Source organism: Nannospalax galili, unplaced genomic scaffold, assembly GCF_000622305.1.
Source record: "Nannospalax galili isolate Female #2095 unplaced genomic scaffold, S.galili_v1.0 scaffold2094, whole genome shotgun sequence".
NCBI lineage: Eukaryota > Metazoa > Chordata > Mammalia > Rodentia > Spalacidae > Nannospalax > Nannospalax galili.
The window spans coordinates 364281-384095 of NW_008335359.1; the positions used below are offsets into that span (position 1 = coordinate 364281).

The following is a 19815-nucleotide window of genomic DNA, read 5'->3' on the forward strand; positions in this document are numbered from 1 at the left end:
CTTCTTTTTACCTTATATTGCCCACACTGGGCCTAGAACTCACTTTGTAGCCCAGGCTGGCATTGGGTTCCTGGTTCTTAGTATTATAGGCCTGTGCCACCAGGCCTGGCTGGATGTTTTTTTTTCTAGTGCTAGAATGGAACCCAGGACTCTGTATGATCAACAGAGCTGTAGCACCGAGTCCACACCCAGCCCTTGGCCTCCTAACAAGAGTACCTGGGTCTCCTCTGATCCAGCAGACACCCAGGAGACATGTTTACCAGCACTGCTGCTCATAGCTCCAAACAGGAAACAGCTCAGGTGTCCACTGATGGTAGAATGAACATGGTGTGGCATCTTCACACTGAAGAATACCATACAGCAAGGAAAACAAGCAAACTGAATAAATGACTTGGGATGAATCACAGTGCTTGAACCAAGGCAAAAGCTAAAAGGCGTATACACTGGCTGAATCCGTTCATATAAAGTTCCAAACCTTGCCGGATGTGGTAGCACATGTCTATAATCCTAGCACTTAGGAATCAGAGGCAGGAGGGTTTCCATAAGTTCAAGGGCAGCCAGGGCTACTCTGCAAGACCCTGTCTCAAAGAAAAAGAAAAATTAAAATTTTTGAATCAAGCAAAAGGTGTTTCAAGGCAGGAATTGGGGCTGGAGAGATGGCTCAGTAGTTAAAAGCATGCACTGCTCATGCAGTGGACCTGAGTTCAATTCCTAACATCCACATCAGGCAGTTCACAACTGTCTGTAACTCCAGCTCCAGGGGATCCCACATATACCCACACTCACTTGCATATACACACATACACATAATTTAAAAATAACAAAAATAAACCTTTAAAAACTCAGGGAATCTGTTTTATTTGGAGGGGCACAAATGGAGCTACTGGAAGATGACCTACCTTGTTCTCTTGTTTTGAGATGGGATCTCTTGTGTCCTAAGTTCATCCTGAACTTGATGTATAGTGATCGTCCTGCCTCTATCCCCTAAGTGCTGGGATTACAGTTATGTACTACACATCCAGTTTTTTGTTTTGTTTGTTTTTCCTTTGAACCCAGGGCTCCATGCATCCTGAGCAAGCATTTTACCTATTGAGCTAAAAAAAAAAAAAATTCTCCCATGTAGCCCAGGCTGGCCTTGAACCTTTGATTTTCTTATTTCCATTTCCTGAATGGTGGGATTACAGTCATGAACTGCCATGCTCAGTATTCATAGTTTAGATGAGAGGACAACTTGCAGGAGTCAGTTCTCTCCTTCCATGAAGTGGATTCTAGGGATTGAACTCAGATTGTCAAGCTTGGCAGCAAGGGCCTTTACTTGATCAACCATATCAATAGCTCCAGTTCTTTTTAAGATTTATTTTATTTTTAATTATGTGTATCTGTGTGTGGGTACTTGCACCCAATGTGGGTGGTAGGAACTGAACTTGCATCCTTTGCAAGAGCAGTACATGGGCACATGCTCTTAACCACTGAGTCATCTCTCCAGCACCCTTGCCCACAGCCAGTTGTTTTTTTAATACAAATGAAACTGACACAACATAAATTTAACATGTTCTGTTTTTTGAGCTGAGTACTGGTGACATGTGTGTGTACTGAAGACATTGTGATGCACCTTGGTGTACTGTCTGGTCACTATCTTTTATATTTTGATAAATGTTTTCTTGAAAAAGAGGTAGGCTGTCAAGAAGGCTCAGTGGATATAAAAGGTGCAGATGAGTTTGATTCCTGGGACCCACATGGTGGAAGGAGAGAACTGACTCACATAAGTTGTCTTCTGACCCCTACACACATGCCCGGTACACACACAAAATAAACAAAATAAACAAATAAAAATAATAATTTAATTTTTATTTTTATTAAAAAAAAGAAGCGAGTAAAGGTTCTGATAGGAGTGAGTCAGCATAGATCCAACCCAGGTTGGAGTGCTGGTTGGCCTCTTTCTCAATTTGTGACCTCAGGCAAGTCATTTCCTCTCTCTGAGTTTCCTTATTTGTACTGATATCAGTCTCAGAAAGCTAACATTTGGGGGTTGGAGTGATGGCTCAGTGGTTAAGAGCACTTGCTGCTCTTGCAGAAGACCTGAGTTCAAATACCAGAACCCACATCAGGTTGCTCACAACTGCCTGTAACTCCAGCTCTAGGGGATCTGATACCCTCTTCTGGCATCCTTGAGTACATGCACACATATGTACATACTTGTGCACATACACAAACACACATATATACACATAAATAAACATAATAAAGTTGGGCATCATGGTTCATGTCTTTAATCCCAGGAAGTAAAGGCAGGTGGATCTCTGTGAGAACAAGACCAGCCTTGGTCTACATACCGAGTTCTAGGCCAGCTGGGGCTATAGGAGGGCCCTGTTTCAAAATAAGTAAATAAAAATAAATCTTTTTTTAAGCTAACATTTGGGAACAGGAGAGATATCTTAGTGGTTAAGAACACATGCTGTTTTTGCAGAAGATTCCACTTTGGTTCCTAGCAACAACATTGGCAGCTCACAACCACCTGTAACTCCAGTTCCAGGGGATCTCATGCCTGCTTCTGGTTTACATAGGCACCTGCACTCACAATCACATACAGGCATACACATAATTTAAAAAATAAAATTTGGATTGGAGAGATGACTGCCATTATGAGCACTGGTTGCTCTTGCAGAGGACCTGGGTTTGGTTCCCAGTACTCATATGGCAGCTAACAATCATCTGTAACTCCAGTTCCAGGGAATCCGACACCTTCTTCTGGCTTCCACAGGCACTGCACACATGTGGTGTACATATACACATGCAAGCAAAATACTCATAAAATAAAAATAAATGATATTTAAAAGTAAATAAAAATAAAAAGCTTACATTCAACAAATGTTTCCTGAGTATTTAGTGTGCATTAGGTGGTTGGGGGAAGGAGGGGAAAATTAAGTTTGATTCCTGTCCTCCTGGTGCTCACAGTTTGACAAGAGAGAAAGGTTTTGAATTCAAACAGATATTCTGAGCTGGTGTGGAAGACTTGGATCGAAACAGACATACTGGATGGAAGAAGACCAGCTGAACAGACATACCACTTTTCTCAGGTTGGAAAAATCAGGGCGGGCTTCTCTGGAGACGTGACCTTTGTAACCTGAATCAGGGGAAAGAAACAAGATTGTGCCAAGTAGAAGGAACTGTGTGCAAAGGCAAGGATAATGAGAATCCCTGGGGCCGTGTACACTTGTAATCTTCACACTTGGAAGGTTGAGGCAGGGGGATCACTACAAGTTTGAGGCCAGCCTGGGTTACATAGTGGACGGTGTATGAGGGCAGATTCATGGGGGTGGGTGGGATAAGACTGGGCATATGCTGCTGTAGTCACCAAGGGCCTAGACTCTGAGGTCCCACACTTGGTTTAAGGCTCTGCTTGCTGTGACTGTCTTGAAAATCTTGCTTTGGACAAGGGCTGTTGCATTTTTATTACTTACCTGGGCTTGCAAGCCCATTCTGAGCAGAAGTCTTTTTAAAAAGATTTTATGTGTATGAATGTTTGCCTGCATGTATATGTGTACCATGTGTAGTGCCCATGAGACCAGAAGGGGGCATTGGATCGCCTGAAACTAGAGTTTTGAACTCACTATGTAGACCAGGCTGGCCTTGAACTCACAGAGATCCACCTGCCTCTTACTCCTAGCTCACAGAGATCCACCTGCCTCTGCCTCACAAGTGCTGGGATTAAAGGCGTGCGCCATCATACCTGGCTTTCAAAAGTTATTTCAAGGACTGGGGATGTAACTCAGTTGGTAGAGCACTTTACCAACATGCACAAGGCCCTAGGTTTGAGCCCCAGAATGCCATAAACTGGGTGTGGTGATACATACCTGTAATCTCAACACTTGGGAGGTGGAGGCCAGAGGATCAGACATTCAAGGACATTCTCAGCTACATAGTAGGTTCAAGGCCAGCTTGGCCAACATGAGACTCTCTTAAAAATAAAGCAAAAACCCCCAAATAAACAATTTTCAACTTTCTATTTGGAATTTCATTGAATCCTGTCCCCACTCCCAAATCCCTGCTTTCCCCCCCTTCCTGTGGGTGTGCTAGGGATATAACTCAGTGCCTCACACACGTACTGGGCAAGTGCTCTGCCACTGAGTCATACTGCTGTCCCTATTTTATTCTGCTTATTTTTACTTCATTTTACTTACCTTTTTTAGAGAGAAGGTCTCACATATCCCAGGCTTGTCTTGAACTTGCTAAAGCTAAGGACAACCTTTCTGATCCTCCTGCGTCCTCCTCACGAATGCTGGGATTATAGGTACACCATCATGCCTGGTTTATGCAGTGTTGGAGATTGGATCCAGGGCTTTGTGTATATTAGGCAAGCCCTCTATCAACTGGGCTTCACCTCTAGCCTTGTTTTTATTTTTAAGTGACAAATTATAGTTGTGTATATTCATGGAGTACAATGTGATATATATAAAATGTGGAATGACTAAATCAAGCTGGGGTTTTTCTTTAGTGGACCTGGAACCCTGGGCTTCAAATATGCTAGGCAGGAACTTACACTTAACTGTAATCTCAAGATCAGCGGAGGAGTAGTGTTTAGGAAAAGTCAAAGACTCTTCCTCTGGAGCCAGATGTGTCTGTCCATGGGCATACGTACTTTAGATACACCTGCCTCATTCAGGCCATTCACTGTGCACATGAGCTGCTCTGTGTTCTGCCAGATTGCCTCAGCTTTAGTATTATGATGTGGTGTGTTTGTGTGTGTGTGTGTATGTATATGTGTGTGTGCATGTACATGGGACTGTGTGTTTTTGAGGCCAGAGAAAGAAGTCAGGTGCTCAGCTCTATCACTGCACCTTATTCCCATGAGACACAGTACCTCATTGAACCTTGAGCTAGGCTAGCAGCCAGGAAGCCTCAGAAATTCTCCTGTATCTGCCCTTCATAGCACTGGGGTTACAGGTGTGCTTTTTAAGTGGGTGCTGGGGATTTGAACGCAGATCCTTATGGTTGCACAGTAAGCAGTCTTACCTGCTGAGTCATCACCCCAGCTCTTTAGCTTTATAATTTTGCTGCATACCAGCCCCACTCACAACATTTTCCTTTACCCTGTCCTTTCTCTTCCCTTTTCTTGTGCTAGGGATGGAGCCCAGGGCCTCCTCATTGCAAGATTTTACTCTAGCAAATGGGGTCCAGTCTCCCTATCATGTGACAAGCAGCCCCAATGTGCCACCAAATTAACACCTCCTAGAGTGGCCCTCTACCAGTGACCCAGGCTCCAGGGATTAAGGATGACCATGAAGGGTCCATGCTCTCTCCTTGCAGGACCAAGTTGTGCTTGCTGGCAGTGAGAACCTGCTGCTTACAACCTCCTTCCCTGGGAGCTCTTCCTCCCTGTCTTGTTGTGTGGCCTCTCAACTCTTTGTTCTGGAATTTTAAAAATTTATTTCTGGTTTTCTTTTCTTTTCTTTTGGTCTTTTTGAGACAAGAACTCCCTGTAGCCCCAGCTGGCCTGGAACTCACTACGTAGACCAGGCTGGCCTCTTCGTCACCGAGATCTACCTGCCTCTGCCTCTCAAGTGCTGGAACTAAAAGCATGCACCACCATGCCTGGTTTGGTTTGGTTTTCTTTAAAAAATTATTTTATTTTATGTGTATGAGTGTTTTGCCTGCATGTATGTAAGTGCATCCATGCATGCAATGCTATCAGAGGCCAGAAGAGGGTATGGGGATCCCTTGGAACTGGAGTTAGGGATGGCTGTTAGCCACCATTGTGGGTGTTTGGAACTGAATCCAGGTCCCTTGCAGCCACTGCTCTTAACCCCTGAGCCATCTCTTCAGTCCCTTGTTTTGTTCCTTTGACACTGTAGCTGAGAGCGGCCTCCAAACTTTTTGGGAAACAAAATACAATGGTCTATTTTCAATATGAAAATGCCTTAAATGGGCTTAGGCTTCCAATAAGAAGGAGGCACTGGATCCTCTGCCCCAACAGCTAGCACCTGCCTGTCTGACCTCTTGGCTATCCTTTCAGAGCAAAGTTTTATCTCAGGATGGGAATACAGGCAGCCTACTAGATGACTAAGCACATACCCTGACAAGGTGGGGAGGGGTACAATGAAATTTAGGTGGCATCCAGGAAAGACTGTACCTCACAAGTACCCAGCCAATGGCAAAAAGGGAGAGACTTTCAATTAGGGCTACAAAAATGAGTGTTTTGAGCTATTTATCTGGGTTGGCATTTGACCTTACAAGATCATAAAAAAACTGCCTCCATTTTGTACTTGTGAGACTCTGGTACTTTTATTTCAATCTGCCAAACTTCAATCTGCCAAACACTGGGACTGAGGTGTATGGCACCAAACCCATCTTTATGTATGTATGTATTTAATTTACCATGCTGGGGCTGGAGTCAAGGGCCTCGTGACTGTCAACTCAGGACTCTACCACTGAGCTACACCCACTTTGCTTGCATTTTGTCTAAGAATCCCTTAATAGTAATGCAAAGCCAAATGACTACAATGCTTGCAGACAGAGACTTTCAGTGGTGCCTTTATTGGAGGTCTGTGGCTGCCGGAAGGATTGATAATCAGGGGTAGTGCCTCCTGGATCTCCAAGGGATTCTTCTGGGAGTTCTTAGTTTTCCGTCTGGAAGAAATGAGAGAATGTGAGACTTGGAGTGTATGTATGTATGGGTCTGCCCTCCTTCATGTGGGATCATGGGTAGGGGACAGAACAGAGGCCCAAATGGGTATAAAGCTGACTGTAGTTGGGCTTGGTGAGGGAAATGATTATAGAGAATTAAAATATTTTCTATCAAAAGAATGATGCTGTAATCTTTGTAATGCAATTTTTGTGATTCTCCCCCAACACACACCTTATAAAGCATTTGTTTAGCAGCCAACCCCAACTCCTTCCCGTTTTTTCTCTGCGCTTTTTTTTTTTTTTTTTTTTTTTTTTTTTTTTTTTTTTTCTTGATTCTTCAACTATCCCCATGCTCTGGAACTCACTATATAGACCAGGCTGGCCTTGAACTCACAGAGATCTGCCTGCCTCTACCTCCTGAGAGCTGGGATTAAAGGCGTGTGCCACCATTCCTGTCCCTCTTTTGTACCTTTTATTTTTATGTGTGTATGTATGTAAGTATGTATGTATGTATGTATTTATATTTATTTTTGAGATGATTTTCCTATATCCCCAGCAGGCCTGGAACTCACTGTGGAGACCAACCTGGCCTCAATCTCCCAGAGACCCACCTGCTTTTACCTTCTGAGTGCTGGGATTAACATCGTGTGCCTATTTTTAAAAAGTAACCTCAGCAGTTAAGAACACTGGTTGTTCTCGCAGAAGACCTGGGTTCAAATCCCAGCACCCACATGGCTGCTAACAACTGCCGGTAACTCCAGTCCCAGGGGATCCTACAGCCTCTTCTGACCTCCTCGGGCATTGCACAACTCAGGTGTATTTACTTACATGCAGGCAATACACGCATACACATAAAGTTAAAAAAAATTAAAACTAGCCAACCATGAAAGACTCTGAGGTCAGACCCCAGCCAATAGGGAAAAGACACAGTACTCTTGTGTTAGGACAAAAACCTATTAAAATTTCTGGTCCATGTGCTTGCTTTCCAGCTTTTGGTGGCCATGTACCCTTCTGTAAAGAAATAAAGTATACCCTGCCAAGATTCCTTAATTTGAGTGGTGGTCTCTTGTGACCCCATTTTTTTCTTTGAGACAGGGTCTCCCTGTAGTCCCAGCTGGCCTGGAACTCACTATGTAGACCAGGGTGGCCTTGAACTCACAGAGATCCACCTGACTCTGCCTCCCGAGTGCTGGGATTAAAGGCGTGCATCACCATGCCTGGCTTATGACCCCAATTTTGTCTCTAACAACTTGGGAGCCTGTCCTGGGATCCTAGCCCTCCTAAGGGGGTATTTAGATCCCCCTCCTGGGGAGATGCATCTCATGCATTTTTGTAGTGGCTCCTGGGTGCCAGGTCTTTGGCGTCTCCCAAGGTTGGAGAAGAGACCTAGGACTGTGAGGGTTTCTTAACAATGTGGGGCGTGGTGGTGGTGCAAATAAGCACCATGGGGATCAGGAAATTTTCTGCACAAGTCAAGGCAAGAACCACCATAGGGAATGGCAAAGTGCTCTTTGGTGGTTGAGTCTTCCTAGAGGTTAAATGTAGAGTTTTATAGGTGCCCTTGGTGACTTCATTTGGCTTTCTGGCAGTCTTTTTCCAGTGAGAGCTTTGTACTGACCTGCTTCATGCTAAGAAGCACCAAACATAGGCACTGCCCTGCGAGGGAATTGGTTGGAGCCAAATGAAGTGTTCTAAATCAGGGTGCAAAAAACCTCCATCCTGGGGGGGGGGCAGTTAGCCTCCGATTGGCAGTCAGAACATAAGAAACCTCCATTGGAATGGAGGTGGTTTGGACTTCTGATAAACTTATTCTCATGAAACCAGGATGGGAAACAATTTGGGTTTGAAAAATAAAAGCTCTAAAAATGTAACTAAAAATAAAATCCACCCCGACCCCATAGCCCTCTTGGGCAGACTATGCCCACACCAAAGGCAAATGTAAAGTATTGCTGCTGTATTTGGAGCTGATCCTTAAATTCTATCTTTTGGCCCCAATTTGGCTAGATGATGATTGGGTCTGCCAGCTTTGAACTGAACGTGTGAATTCAAAAAGCCCTGTCTCACAAGAGGAGATGGATTATGGCTTCTGTTGAAGCAAAAGTCCTCTAACCTTACTCTCTTTGAAACAGAACATAAAGAAAACCATAAATATGAACAAGAACATGAATGGGGCCCCTCAATTGTTTATCCCATCCTATAATCCAGACCAGGTTCCTGACCCTTTAGATCCACCTGACACAGCAGCTGCTGCTCTCTTCCTCTCTCTCTTTCTCAGTCATACAAAACCCTGTGGACAGAACCTGTGTTGGACCCCACAGATATTGGCTCTCAAATTAGACCTCCATCACTCACTAAACTCCAAAAAGATACTAAACAATATAAGAGAGAAATTGAGGGTTGAGCATAGTGGCACATGCCTTTAATCCCAGCACTCGGTAGGCAGAAGCAGGTGGATCTCTGTAAGATTGAGGCCAGTGAGGTCCAGGTCAACTGGGGCTACAGGGAGACCCTGTCTCAAAGAGAGAGAGAGAGAGAGAGAGAGAGAGAGAGAGAGAGAGAGAGAGAGAATATGAATCTCTCATTCCAAGTCCCCAAAGAAATGCAACCCCAACAGCCTGAGACCCCTCCCTAAGTAACTAATATACCTACTTAGAGAAGTTTCCCCAAGGGAAGGAGGAAAGGAGGAATTGGATTTGGGACTGTACTCCTTACTAGTTCTGAAGTTAGAAATCTTAAAACAATTTGAGCCTCTTTTAGGGACCCTTTTAGGGTGGAAGACCAATTACAACAGTTCTTGGGATCCCAACTTTTATAGTTGGGCCAAATTATGTCTATCCTGAGTATTCTATTTTCAGGAGAAGAAAGGATGGTGATTAGAAGAGCCATGGTAGCCATCTGGGAATGACAACACCCAGCTGGTCCTGGGGTCCTGGCACTAGAAGCTAAATTCCCTAGTTGAGAGCCCCAGCGATTCAATAATAACAAAGCCCAACAAGAACTGATCCCTTGGTCCCAAAATATCAACAAAGGCTTTTAATATTCAGCAAGGGAAAAATTAAGAACAAACAAAATTTCTAGACAGATTAAAGGACCAGATGAGAAAATAACTCCAGACAGGATGTGCTGGATAGCTTCAGCTGTCAACTTGACATACCTGGAAGAAGGAACCTCAACTGAGGAATTTCCTCCATTGGATTGTCCTGTGGGCAGGCTGGGGGGACATTATCTTGATTATTGAGTGATGTTGGAGGGCCCAGCCCATTGTGAGCAGTGCTACCCCTTGGTATGTGGTCTTGTATTGTATAAGAAAGCAGGCTGAGCATAGGCCAGGGGAGGAAGCCAGTAAGAAGCATTACTCTATGGTCTGTGCTCCTGTCTCCAGGTTCCTGCCCTCAGTTCCTGCCTAGACTTCCTTCATTAATGAACTGTGACCTGGGAGATGTAAGATAAAATAAACTCATTCCTCCCCAAGTTGGTTTTGGTTAGTAGTTCATCACGGAAATAGAAAGCAAACTAGGACACAGGACTTGCAGGATCTCCTTATTCATGGAGTGTTTAAATTACATTTTGTAACAATAGTTGGCCAGATAGTTCCAAGAAATTGCAAAACATAAAAACTGGAAATGTAAAGGGTTAGAAGAATTGTTCAGAGAAAATAAAAAAGTGTACGTAAGAAGGGATGAAGAAAAACAGAAACAAAAAGCTAAACCCATGTTTTCCATCTTGGGGCAAGTGCCTCAAAGAAGGGAATGAGGCTCTGGGTCCCAACAAAGACAGGTCCCCAAGGAAGCCCATCCTGAAAGGGGAGGAGCAGTAGAAAGAGAAATAACAAGAGGGAATGGAGAAAACAAATGTTCCCAGAATGAAGAAAGGAAGGAAAGATAATTCTGCTCATGTATTTTGATGAAGAACAAGGAGTCAAAGGCTCTACTCTACTACTAAGACCTACTGGGAACCTTTAGTAAACTTAAAGGTAGGGCCAACGGAGGAGAAAACAACATTCTTTATTGACTTGGGCATCCCACTCTCCATTTTGTGTGTATATGACTCCCAGGGATGTGTCTTTCCCAAGAATGATTTGTAGTAATTGGGTAAAGAGACAGGGATTTTCAGCTGCCCTCTTTGAGAAAAACCCCAATTAAATTCCAATACAGGGAGATTTTTAGCACAATTTCTTTTTGTCCCTGGAAACCGGGACTAACCTGTTAGGGAGGGATCTGATGTCCAAATTAAAGATTGGACTTAATATAATACAGGACAAAATCAAAGTCTCTCTCAAACTTGTGATCCCCACCCTGGGGCTAAGAGGCAAATTAAACCCACTGTTTGGGCCCAAGAAGGCAATTGAGGTGGCTTACAGGTGAAAAGCCATTTCATTTATTTGTCAGTGTTTGTAAAGGGACAGTTCTTAGGGTCCTGACCTGAGAACAAGGACACTGACAACCTGTAGCATATTTAGCCAAACTATTTGACCTATTTACCTGGGGCTGGCTGAAATGTATACAATCAGTAGTTACTACCTCTCTCTTAACTGAAGAAAGTGAAAAATTAACCTTTAGGGAGTAACTAATATCAGTACTCCCCATCAGGTGCAAGTTATCCTATACCAAAGAGTGGGAAGATGGATCACAGATTCTCAGATTTTGAAATATGAGGCCATCCTATTAGAGAAAAATGACTTGGGTCCCTGAATCCAGCTGCATTTTTAACTGGAAGTCATAAGACTACACAGGAAATTCAACACCGTTGTTTAGACATTATAGAATATGAAACTAAGGTTTGACCCTACCTAAGAGAAACTCTTTAAAACTGGACTTAGGCTCTCTATAGATGGATCTTCTAGGATGATTGAAGTCAAGAGACATAATGGGTGTGATACAGTGGATGGGAAGAGAGGATCTCATCACTACAGAATCAGGGAGATTACCAAATATGACTGTTTATCACAGACTTATGAATTATTTGTATTATATCATGTTCTAAAACATCTTAATGGTAAAGAGGGATCTATACTGATTCCAAATATGCTTTTGGTATAATACATACATTTGATATAATCTGGGCTGAATGGGGTCTAATTAACAATAAAGGACAAAGCCTTGTCCACAAGGAACTTACAGCTCAGATTCTAGTCAATTTAATACTGTTTGAAGAGATTGCACTAGGGGCTGGAAAGGTGGCTCAGTGGTTAAGAGCACTGGTTGCTCCTCAGAGGAACCGGGTTTGGATCCTAGCACCCACAGGGTGGCTAACAACCATCTGTAATTCTAGTGTCAGGGGATCCATCACTCTCTTCTTACCTCTGTGGTCATTGCATGAGACAGGTGCAACTTATGTACATACAGGTAAAACACTCATACACATAAAATAAAATTTAAAAAAAGAGAGAGAGATTGTAGTAGTACATGTCCCTGGGCATCAAAGGGAGTTTACCACTGCAGATAAGGGTAATGATTTAGTAGATGAAGTCTCCAAGAGGGCTGCCATAAAAAAAGAGGTTCCTCTTTCCGGTCTCACACCTGCTATTCCTCCTATCCTAAATCCTCCACAATTTATGCTCAGGGGAGGGAGGAAAAACAATTGACAAAGCAGGAGCCTCCAAAGGTGAGGATTGACTATAAGTCCTAACAGATGAACAGGGGAAATGCTATCTAAACTTCTTATGTATGAACTATTACACCATCTCAGAGCAGTCTTTGGGACCCTCAAGCCATGTGTAATGGGAACTTTAGAATTTACAGGTGTATGGGCATTTATGCAAGTGCATCTTACTTGCTCTAAAATAAAGCAACAAGCCTTGAGGTGGCAGCCTCCTGGAGGGAGAATCCAGGGTTAAGACCAAAATGGGGCTGGAGAGATGGCTTAGCAGTTAAGAACACTGACTGCTCTTACAGGGGAGCTGGGTTCGATTCCTAGTACCTCCATGGTGGCTAACAATAGTCTGTAACTCCAGTTCTAGGGAATCTGACACCCTGTTCTGACCTCAACAGGCTTTGCATGGCATGCGTGCACTTACATTCACTCAGGCAATACGTTCGTACATATAAAATAAAAATAATAAATAAAATATTTTAAAAATGTACAGGCTGGAGAGATGGCTCAGCAGTTAAGAGCACTGACTGCTCTTGCAGAGGACCCAGGTTTGATTCCCAGCACCCACATGCAGCTACGAACCATCCTTAACTCCAGTTCCAGGGGAATCCGAAGCCCTCTTCTGACCTCCACAACACTGCATGACACGGGTGTACTCACATACATGCAGGCAATACACTCATACACATGTTTTTAAATAATGCTAAAATTTGAAGAAAAGAGATTGATGGTATAATAAAGAGGGTAGAATAGAGGGGAATAATTATAAGGAATTTAAATATTTTCTAGAAGAATGATCACAGGGATATAACCTTGGTAATGCTATTTTTAATCCCCCCAACACCTTGTGGGGGGATTTATTTTACAATAAAATTTACAATTGTAAAATTGTAAAATTTTTGTTTATGCAAAGGCCCTGCTGTATTCCCAGGACTTGATGGCCTACAGGGGCCAACTCTTTCCCCTTTGCCTTCATCTCCTTTGCACCAATTATTTTATTTTATTTTAAATATTTATATATATGAGTGCTTGACCTGCATGAATATAAAGTGCAGTGTCTGAGGAGGCCGAAGAGGGATTTGGATTATGGATAGTTGACAGGCACCATGTGGCTTCTGGGAACCAAAGCCTGGTCCTCTGCAAGGGTGGCAAATGCTCTAAACCACTGAGCCATTTCATTTCTCCAGCCCCAACACCAATTATTTTAAAGGTAGCCAACCATGAAAGACTGTGAGGTCAGATCCCAGCCTATGGGGAAAAGACATAGTACTGCTGAGTTGGCATAAAAACCTACCAAATTTTCTCTCTAGGTTCAGTTCCCAGCACCCACATGGCAGCTAACAGTGGCCTGGTAACTCCAGTTCCAGGGAATTCACACGCCACAGATGCACTTACAAACATGTGGGCAATACACTCATACACATAAATAAATAAAATATTTTTTAAAACATGTTATAGGGTTGGCAGAAAAGAATGGAGAGAAACTGCTCTTCAGATAACAGATGGCCACGGTGGGGCCCTGCAGAGAGAGACTTCAGTTTCCAAACATCTCAGAAGTCCCTGGCTCTTTCTTACACATTTCTTGGATGGGGCCTGGGGCTGGAGGGAGGCTGGGGAGGTGGAGGTGGGCGTTTACAGCCTGTGGCCTTTGTGCCAGGAGTTAGGAAAGCAGACTCTAGTGACTGAAGGCTGATTATGGCGGAAGCTTCCAAGACTCAGGGGTGACCGCCTGAGCTCAGGCACCCTGGGGTACCGTCAGCCTTCATGGCACAAGCAGCGGGAACTCACCGCAGTGAAGTGAGGCCAGGTGCTCAGCAGACTGAAGAGCGCGTTCCCAGGGCAGTCGCTGTGCACCAGCTGGCGGTGGCCCAGCAGCTTGTAGTCTGGCCGCAGTAGGCCCGCGCGTATCCCGCAGCTCGGGAGCAGGTCGCGCACTGTGAGCAGGGCCGCCTCGCTGGGCAGAGTCCCGGTGTAGTTGCCCACAAAGGCCACACCGAAGCCGCGGGAGTTGTGGCGGAGCGTGTGTGCGCCCACCCAGTGCCAGCCTCGGCCCTCGTACACGTAGCCGTCGGAGCCCACCACGAAACTGCACAGAGCAGTGGGGAAGAGGGGCATCAGGTGGGTGAGTGGCCACACTCCTTACTTGACCATGTCCCCAGATTCTGTCCCTGTACGGTCTGCCCCAAGTGGAATGCTCTGCCTCTGTACCTTCCAGTTCGGCAGCATTCGCACACCGATTGTTGCCTAGTGTCGTGGAGTATGCCTTTATCAGGGCACTTGGAAGCTAGAGGCAGACTGATCTTTGTAAGTTCGAGGCTAGCCCGGTCTACATAGCGAGTTCCAGCCCATCCAAGGCTACATAATGAGACCCTGTCTATAAATAATAAATAAATAATAAATAAATAAATAAATAAATAAATGCCGGCTTCTTTCAGAATCCACCCTAACCACTGACCACACCCACTCTCCTTCCCCAAGCGGGTTTTCCAGTCTCTTGCTGTTACAGTTCACCGCTATCCCAGACCTTGCCCTGTTCTTACTTGGCCCTGCCCACCATAAACCCTTCACCTCACTTGTTAACGCCGGGCCTCCAGCCCCGCCTTTGCCCACCTGTAGCCGATGTCATTCCAGCCTCGGGTGTCCTGGTGGAAACGCTGCATGGAGCGCATGTCCGCCTCACAGAGCGCGAAGGTGGTACAAGGCAGCGATGGCACGTACGTGTGATGCACATATAAGAACCCGAGCGGTAGCCTGAGTGGTGTCGGGCGGCCCCGATAAGGCGCTGCTCCCCAGCGGCAGCGCGGGTGGATAGGCGGGCATCCTGCCGAGGCGAAGGAGTACCAGATCATCAAGCATCTCCTGCTGGCAGATTGCACGCCCATTAAAGTGCACCTGCGGGACATCCTTCGGGCCTCCCGGATTTGGCAAGACTCCAGTTTTGGGTTGGCCAGATGGCTCAGCAAGCACACACAAAATGAATGAAGGAAGGAAGGAGGATTGCAAGTTCAAGACCAGCCTGAGCTACACACAACTTGTCTAAATAAATAAATATTATCCCCCATCCTTCTGTGTTGAGTTCTAATTGTGTTCTACTTCTTGTTTGTTTGTTTTGGGTGTGTGTGTGTAGGGGTGCAGGGTCTCATGTAGTCCAGGCTGGCCTTGGTATGTATCACAGGATGATCTTGAATGCCTGATCCTCCTGCCTCTGCCTCTCAAGTGCTGGGATTACAGGTGTATACCATCACATTTGATGTGGTGCTGGGGATTGAACCCAGGACCTTGTACATGTTAGACAAGCACTCTACCAATTGAGCCGCACCCCCAATCTCTCTCTTTATTTAAAATTTTAAATCAGATGAACTTGTATTTATTCTTCAAGGACCAACTTTAGCACTTTTTCATCTGTGTAGTGATCTACAGCCCTTTCTGTCCCCTCTGGATTCCCTGGGCCCTGGATCCCCCTGACTACATGGGGCCGGTGTTGTCTGTTAATTGGGGAACTTCTTACCCAAGAAGGCTTCGGTGAACTCCTTGCTGGCATAAGTAGCCACCTGAGCCAACTGTTCTTGGCTCATGTTCTTCAACTGGGGATGTCCCAGTTCCAGCTTCTGTAGCAGGACAAGGGCCCCCCACACCTGCTGGGCCAGAGTGAGGGCTGAAGTCACAGAAGCCCCATTTCGCCTTCTGAAGTTACTGCGAAACTCTGGATCTCCAGCCACTCCAGCTCCGTAGTACTGTCTCAGCAGATGGCTGAGGGGTGGGTGGGGCTTATGAATCTGGTTCAAGTGGTCTGCAAGGAGTGCTCCATCCAAGGCACCATTGAGGAAAGCCATGGTGAGTCTGGATGCTTTGGGGTTCAACAATGTGAAGACCCTGGGAGCAGAGAGTTGGTCCCAGCAGCCCTCAGTTCCCAGGCCTGGAGGACTCCGAGTCTGGGGGCTGTGGAAGAAAGGCAGACTCAAGTCTCCAGCCAGGGTGATCGCCAGGAGTCTCTCCACAATGGTGGAGGCCTTGGTTTTGCCATTTGGTAAAGTGGCTCCAACATCTGGGATGGAGGCATCTGGGGAGGCATTTCTGAGTCCTGGCCAGATGGCTCCAACATCTGGCAAGTCGTCTCCAGCATCACAAGGGGTGGCCAGGCAGTTCAAAGGCAAGTCCACCACTCTGTGCCCTTGTAGCCCAGCCTCCAGCCCCACTAGCAGAGGCTGCACAGCCACCGTGGAGCCATCAGGTGCCAGCACAACTCCATATTCCTGCCCATCTCGTACATCATGTTGGGCCACCTCAGAAATCAGGTCTTGAATCTCTGGGCTCAGTGGGTGAGGACCTAGCTCCGTAGCTTTGTGGTTTTCTGTCTTCAGCAGCAAGTGGCGGTGAAGCGGATTGTGGAGGCTGGAGTCCTGGGCTGACAGTATCCATGCAGAGGCAGTTCCATTGACCTGGGTCACCAGTATCTTCTGCTCAAGCTCAGTCAGGGCCTGAATAATGAAGTCCATGACCAGGGGCAAGGAGGCTATGGGAGGAGAGAAGTCAGCCAGTAACAGCCTCACCTGTCCCAGGGACTCCCCCTGCTCATTTCACATCTTCCCAGTGCCCCTACTTCTCTCTCTGCCCAGCATCACTGTTGTGTAGAGGAGGAACCTGAGGCACCCAGACTATCGCCTGTTGCCCAAAGAGGCTGGACTATCTGTGAGCTCTGGGGGAGCCATGGCAGGATTATGAACAGGAGAGAGGTATGGACAGGCTGGTGTTCAAAGACTGATCTTTTGGCTACTATGTTGAAATGGATTTTCAAGGTACTAGACTAGAGAAGGGCAGACATGATATAGGCGAGTGAGAAAGGTGGCTGATGCTAAGCTGTTGGCAATGTGATGAATGACAGCAGGGAGGGTATTTACATATATAGGGGTAAAGAAAGACCATTGAAATGATTTTATTTTTTATAATAACAATATCATATATTTTAAAAATTATTTTTATTATTTTATATGTATGAGTGTATTGCCTGCATGTATGTGAGTGCACTCATGTCGTGCAATGCCCTGGAAGTCAGAAGAGAACTTCAGATTCCCCTGGAACTAGAGTTAAGGATGGTTCGTAGCCACCATGTGGGTGCTTGGAATTGAACTCGGCTCCTCTGCAAGAGCGGTCAGTGCTCTTAATCGTTGAGCCATCTCTCCAGCCCCAATATATTTTAATTTTTAATCTTACGTATATGAGTGTTTTGCCTGCATGTAAGTGCACTGTGTGTGCAATGCTTGCAGAAGCCAGAAAAGAGAGTCAGATACCCCTGAAACTGGAATTGTGGATGGTTATTAATCTCCATTTGGGTGCTGGGAACTGAACCTGGCTCTGTTGCAAGAGTATCCAGTGCTCTTAACAGCTAAGTTATCTCTTCAGCCCCTAATTTTTTTGGAGGGGTGGTCTTTTTGAGACAGTCTCCCTGTAGCTGCAGCTGACCTGGAGCTCACTATGTAGACCAGGATGGCCTTGAACTCACAGAGAGTGAGTTCTGCCTCCCAAGTGCTGGGATTAAAGGCGTGTGCCACTATGCCAGCTCCTAATTTTTATTTTTAATTATGTGTATATATGTGTGTCTCTGTGTATGTCTGTGCACATGAGTGCAGATATCCCTGGAGGTCAAGAGAGGGTGTTGGAGCTCCTGGAGCTAGAGTTACAGGTGGTTGCGAGCTGCCCTGTGTGGACGCTGGGAACTGAATTCAGGTTCTTTGCAAGAGCAGTACACACTCTTAACCCCTTAGCCATCTCTCCAGCCCACACAGACATTTCTGTTTATCTGATTAGAGTTAGCAATTTTAGAGGGAACAATATACGGAGGGTGCCCAAGTGTTGTGTAGCAATTTCCAAGTTGAGGCTCCTTAAGACTCAGGAAATGAACAAAATTTGAAGTCTTGGGAAGCTCCTAAAATTTACAAGATTCACAAAATTCCCCCAGGGAACACAAGTAATAGCAATTGCAGGGAAAAGGGGAGACTCCAACCAGCCAAGCCAAGTGGCATACAGAGCTCCAGGGATGTAGCTTTTGTAAGTCAGAATCCAGGCTGGGGTGGGTTTTTTGATGATGTATCTGCCCTGAGTCACTTATGCTCCTAAGCATCACAGACAAACTCAGTTTCACTAAGCTAGACTAGGGTGGAATCATTTCTTTGGTCTGTCATTAGTGTCCTATCTGGGGTAAATATCTATTTGATTGTCTCCCTAGGAATATTCTCACAACACCAAGGAGGCTGAGCATGGTGGCTCATGTCTATAAACCTAGCACTTGAAAAGCTGAGGCAGGAGGGTACCACATGTCCAAGCCTAGCCCAAGCTATATAGTGAATTCCAGGCCATCCTGGACTACAGAGACTCTGTCTCAAACAAACAAACAAACAAACAAACAAACAAACAAACAAACTCACTCCCGGGGGGGAGGGAAGGTTTTTCCCTTTTCAAGGAAGGGGAATTTAGAAGTGTTAGGTTACCTGGCCCACAGCTAGGTTGTTGAATAATTGCCAATGCTTATTAAACATTTACCATGTGCCAACATCACTGTAGGTGACTTATGTAACTTAATCCTCACAAAACATTTTAAGGTAGGTCTCATTAGCTCTCTTTTACAGAAACAGAGAGGTCAAGTTAGCTGCCTAAGGTTACATGGCTAAGGGGCTGGAGAAAGATGGTTCAGGAGTTAAGAGCCCTGGCTGCTCTTGTGGAGGGCCCAGGTTTAGGTCCCCCTCTTCTGGGATCCATAAGCATTGCATGCATGGGTGGATTTACATACATGCAGGAAAAAAAATTCATACAAGTGAATAAATAAATGAATAAATAAATAAATTTAAAGTACATGACTATGAAGTGGCAGAGGTAGGATTTGAACCTAGAAAGCGGGGTGTTTTGTTTTGTCTGAGATGGGCTTGCTATCTAGTGCAGACTGGCTTCTAACTCACAAGGTAGCCCCGGTTGACCTCAAACTCACTGTTTTCCTACATTGGTGTCCCAGATTCTGAGATTACAGGTATGTGTCACTACACCCAACACCTCTCACCTCCTGGACATTTTAATCCCTACCCCCTGACGTGTCAAATCTGTATTCTTCCCTAGGCAAGAATCTTTTCTGCCTAAAATACCCTGTCTTGCTTGCATCTTCACCAAACCCAGTTCTCCTTCCTCCCATCCTAGTTCTATGACTCCCTCTTCCAGGAAGCTACTGCTAATTTTTTCTCTCCAGGTCACAGGCCGCAGATCTTACCCCTGCCACCCAAACCTTGATTCCATGGGACTGGGAACTTGTGAATCCCAAGGTTGGCAGTTTGTTGAGAGCTAGGGCTTTGCACACAGCAAGTCCCTCGCGCCTTCTGGGGCCTCTGCTTTCTTACTCACCTGTCCTTGGTTCCAACCACAGCAGCAATCCAAGCAGGACCCAGAGAACACCCTGTGACTTCATTGTGCAGCTCCAGCTTGCACCGGGCAGGCCCAGTTGACCTAAGCAGAGAACCTCAAGGTACTGGAAGGAGACAGTCGTGAGAATTGAACTAGTCCTATCAAAGTCCACCAGGATGTACTCTGGGGGTGGAAAGCATTGAACATAGCAGTAGA

The 19815-nt window shown here is 45.5% G+C and overlaps 1 protein-coding gene across 1 annotated transcript; it reads right to left on the reverse strand.

Moving 5' to 3' along the window:
* Window positions 1–6523: 6523 nt before the first annotated feature.
* Pglyrp2 (peptidoglycan recognition protein 2) lies at window positions 6524–19784 on the reverse strand. The gene is made up of 5 exons (XM_029562025.1): window positions 19600–19784; window positions 15725–16729; window positions 14827–15037; window positions 14005–14302; window positions 6524–6627 (listed from the first exon to the last, which is right to left on the reverse strand). Exons 1-5 carry the CDS (start codon window positions 19661–19663, stop codon window positions 6616–6618), a joined length of 1590 nt encoding a protein of 529 aa, XP_029417885.1. The 5' UTR covers window positions 19664–19784; the 3' UTR covers window positions 6524–6615.
* Between the last annotated feature and the right edge of the window lie 31 nt (window positions 19785–19815).

What these genes read in the sequence shown, in the direction of transcription:
- Pglyrp2 (XM_029562025.1), bottom strand. Translation starts at nt 19,663, where the DNA reads ATGAAGTCACAGGGTGTTCTCTGGGTCCTGCTTGGATTGCTGCTGTGG. An exon ending in GTGGTTGGAACCAAGGACAG is followed by an intron (nt 16,730 to 19,599) that starts GTGAGTAAGAAA and finishes CTCCTCCCATAG; the next exon opens with CCTCCTTGCCCCTGGTCATG. An exon ending in GTTCACCGAAGCCTTCTTGG is followed by an intron (nt 15,038 to 15,724) that starts GTAAGAAGTTCC and finishes TCGCCTCGGCAG; the next exon opens with GATGCCCGCCTATCCACCCG.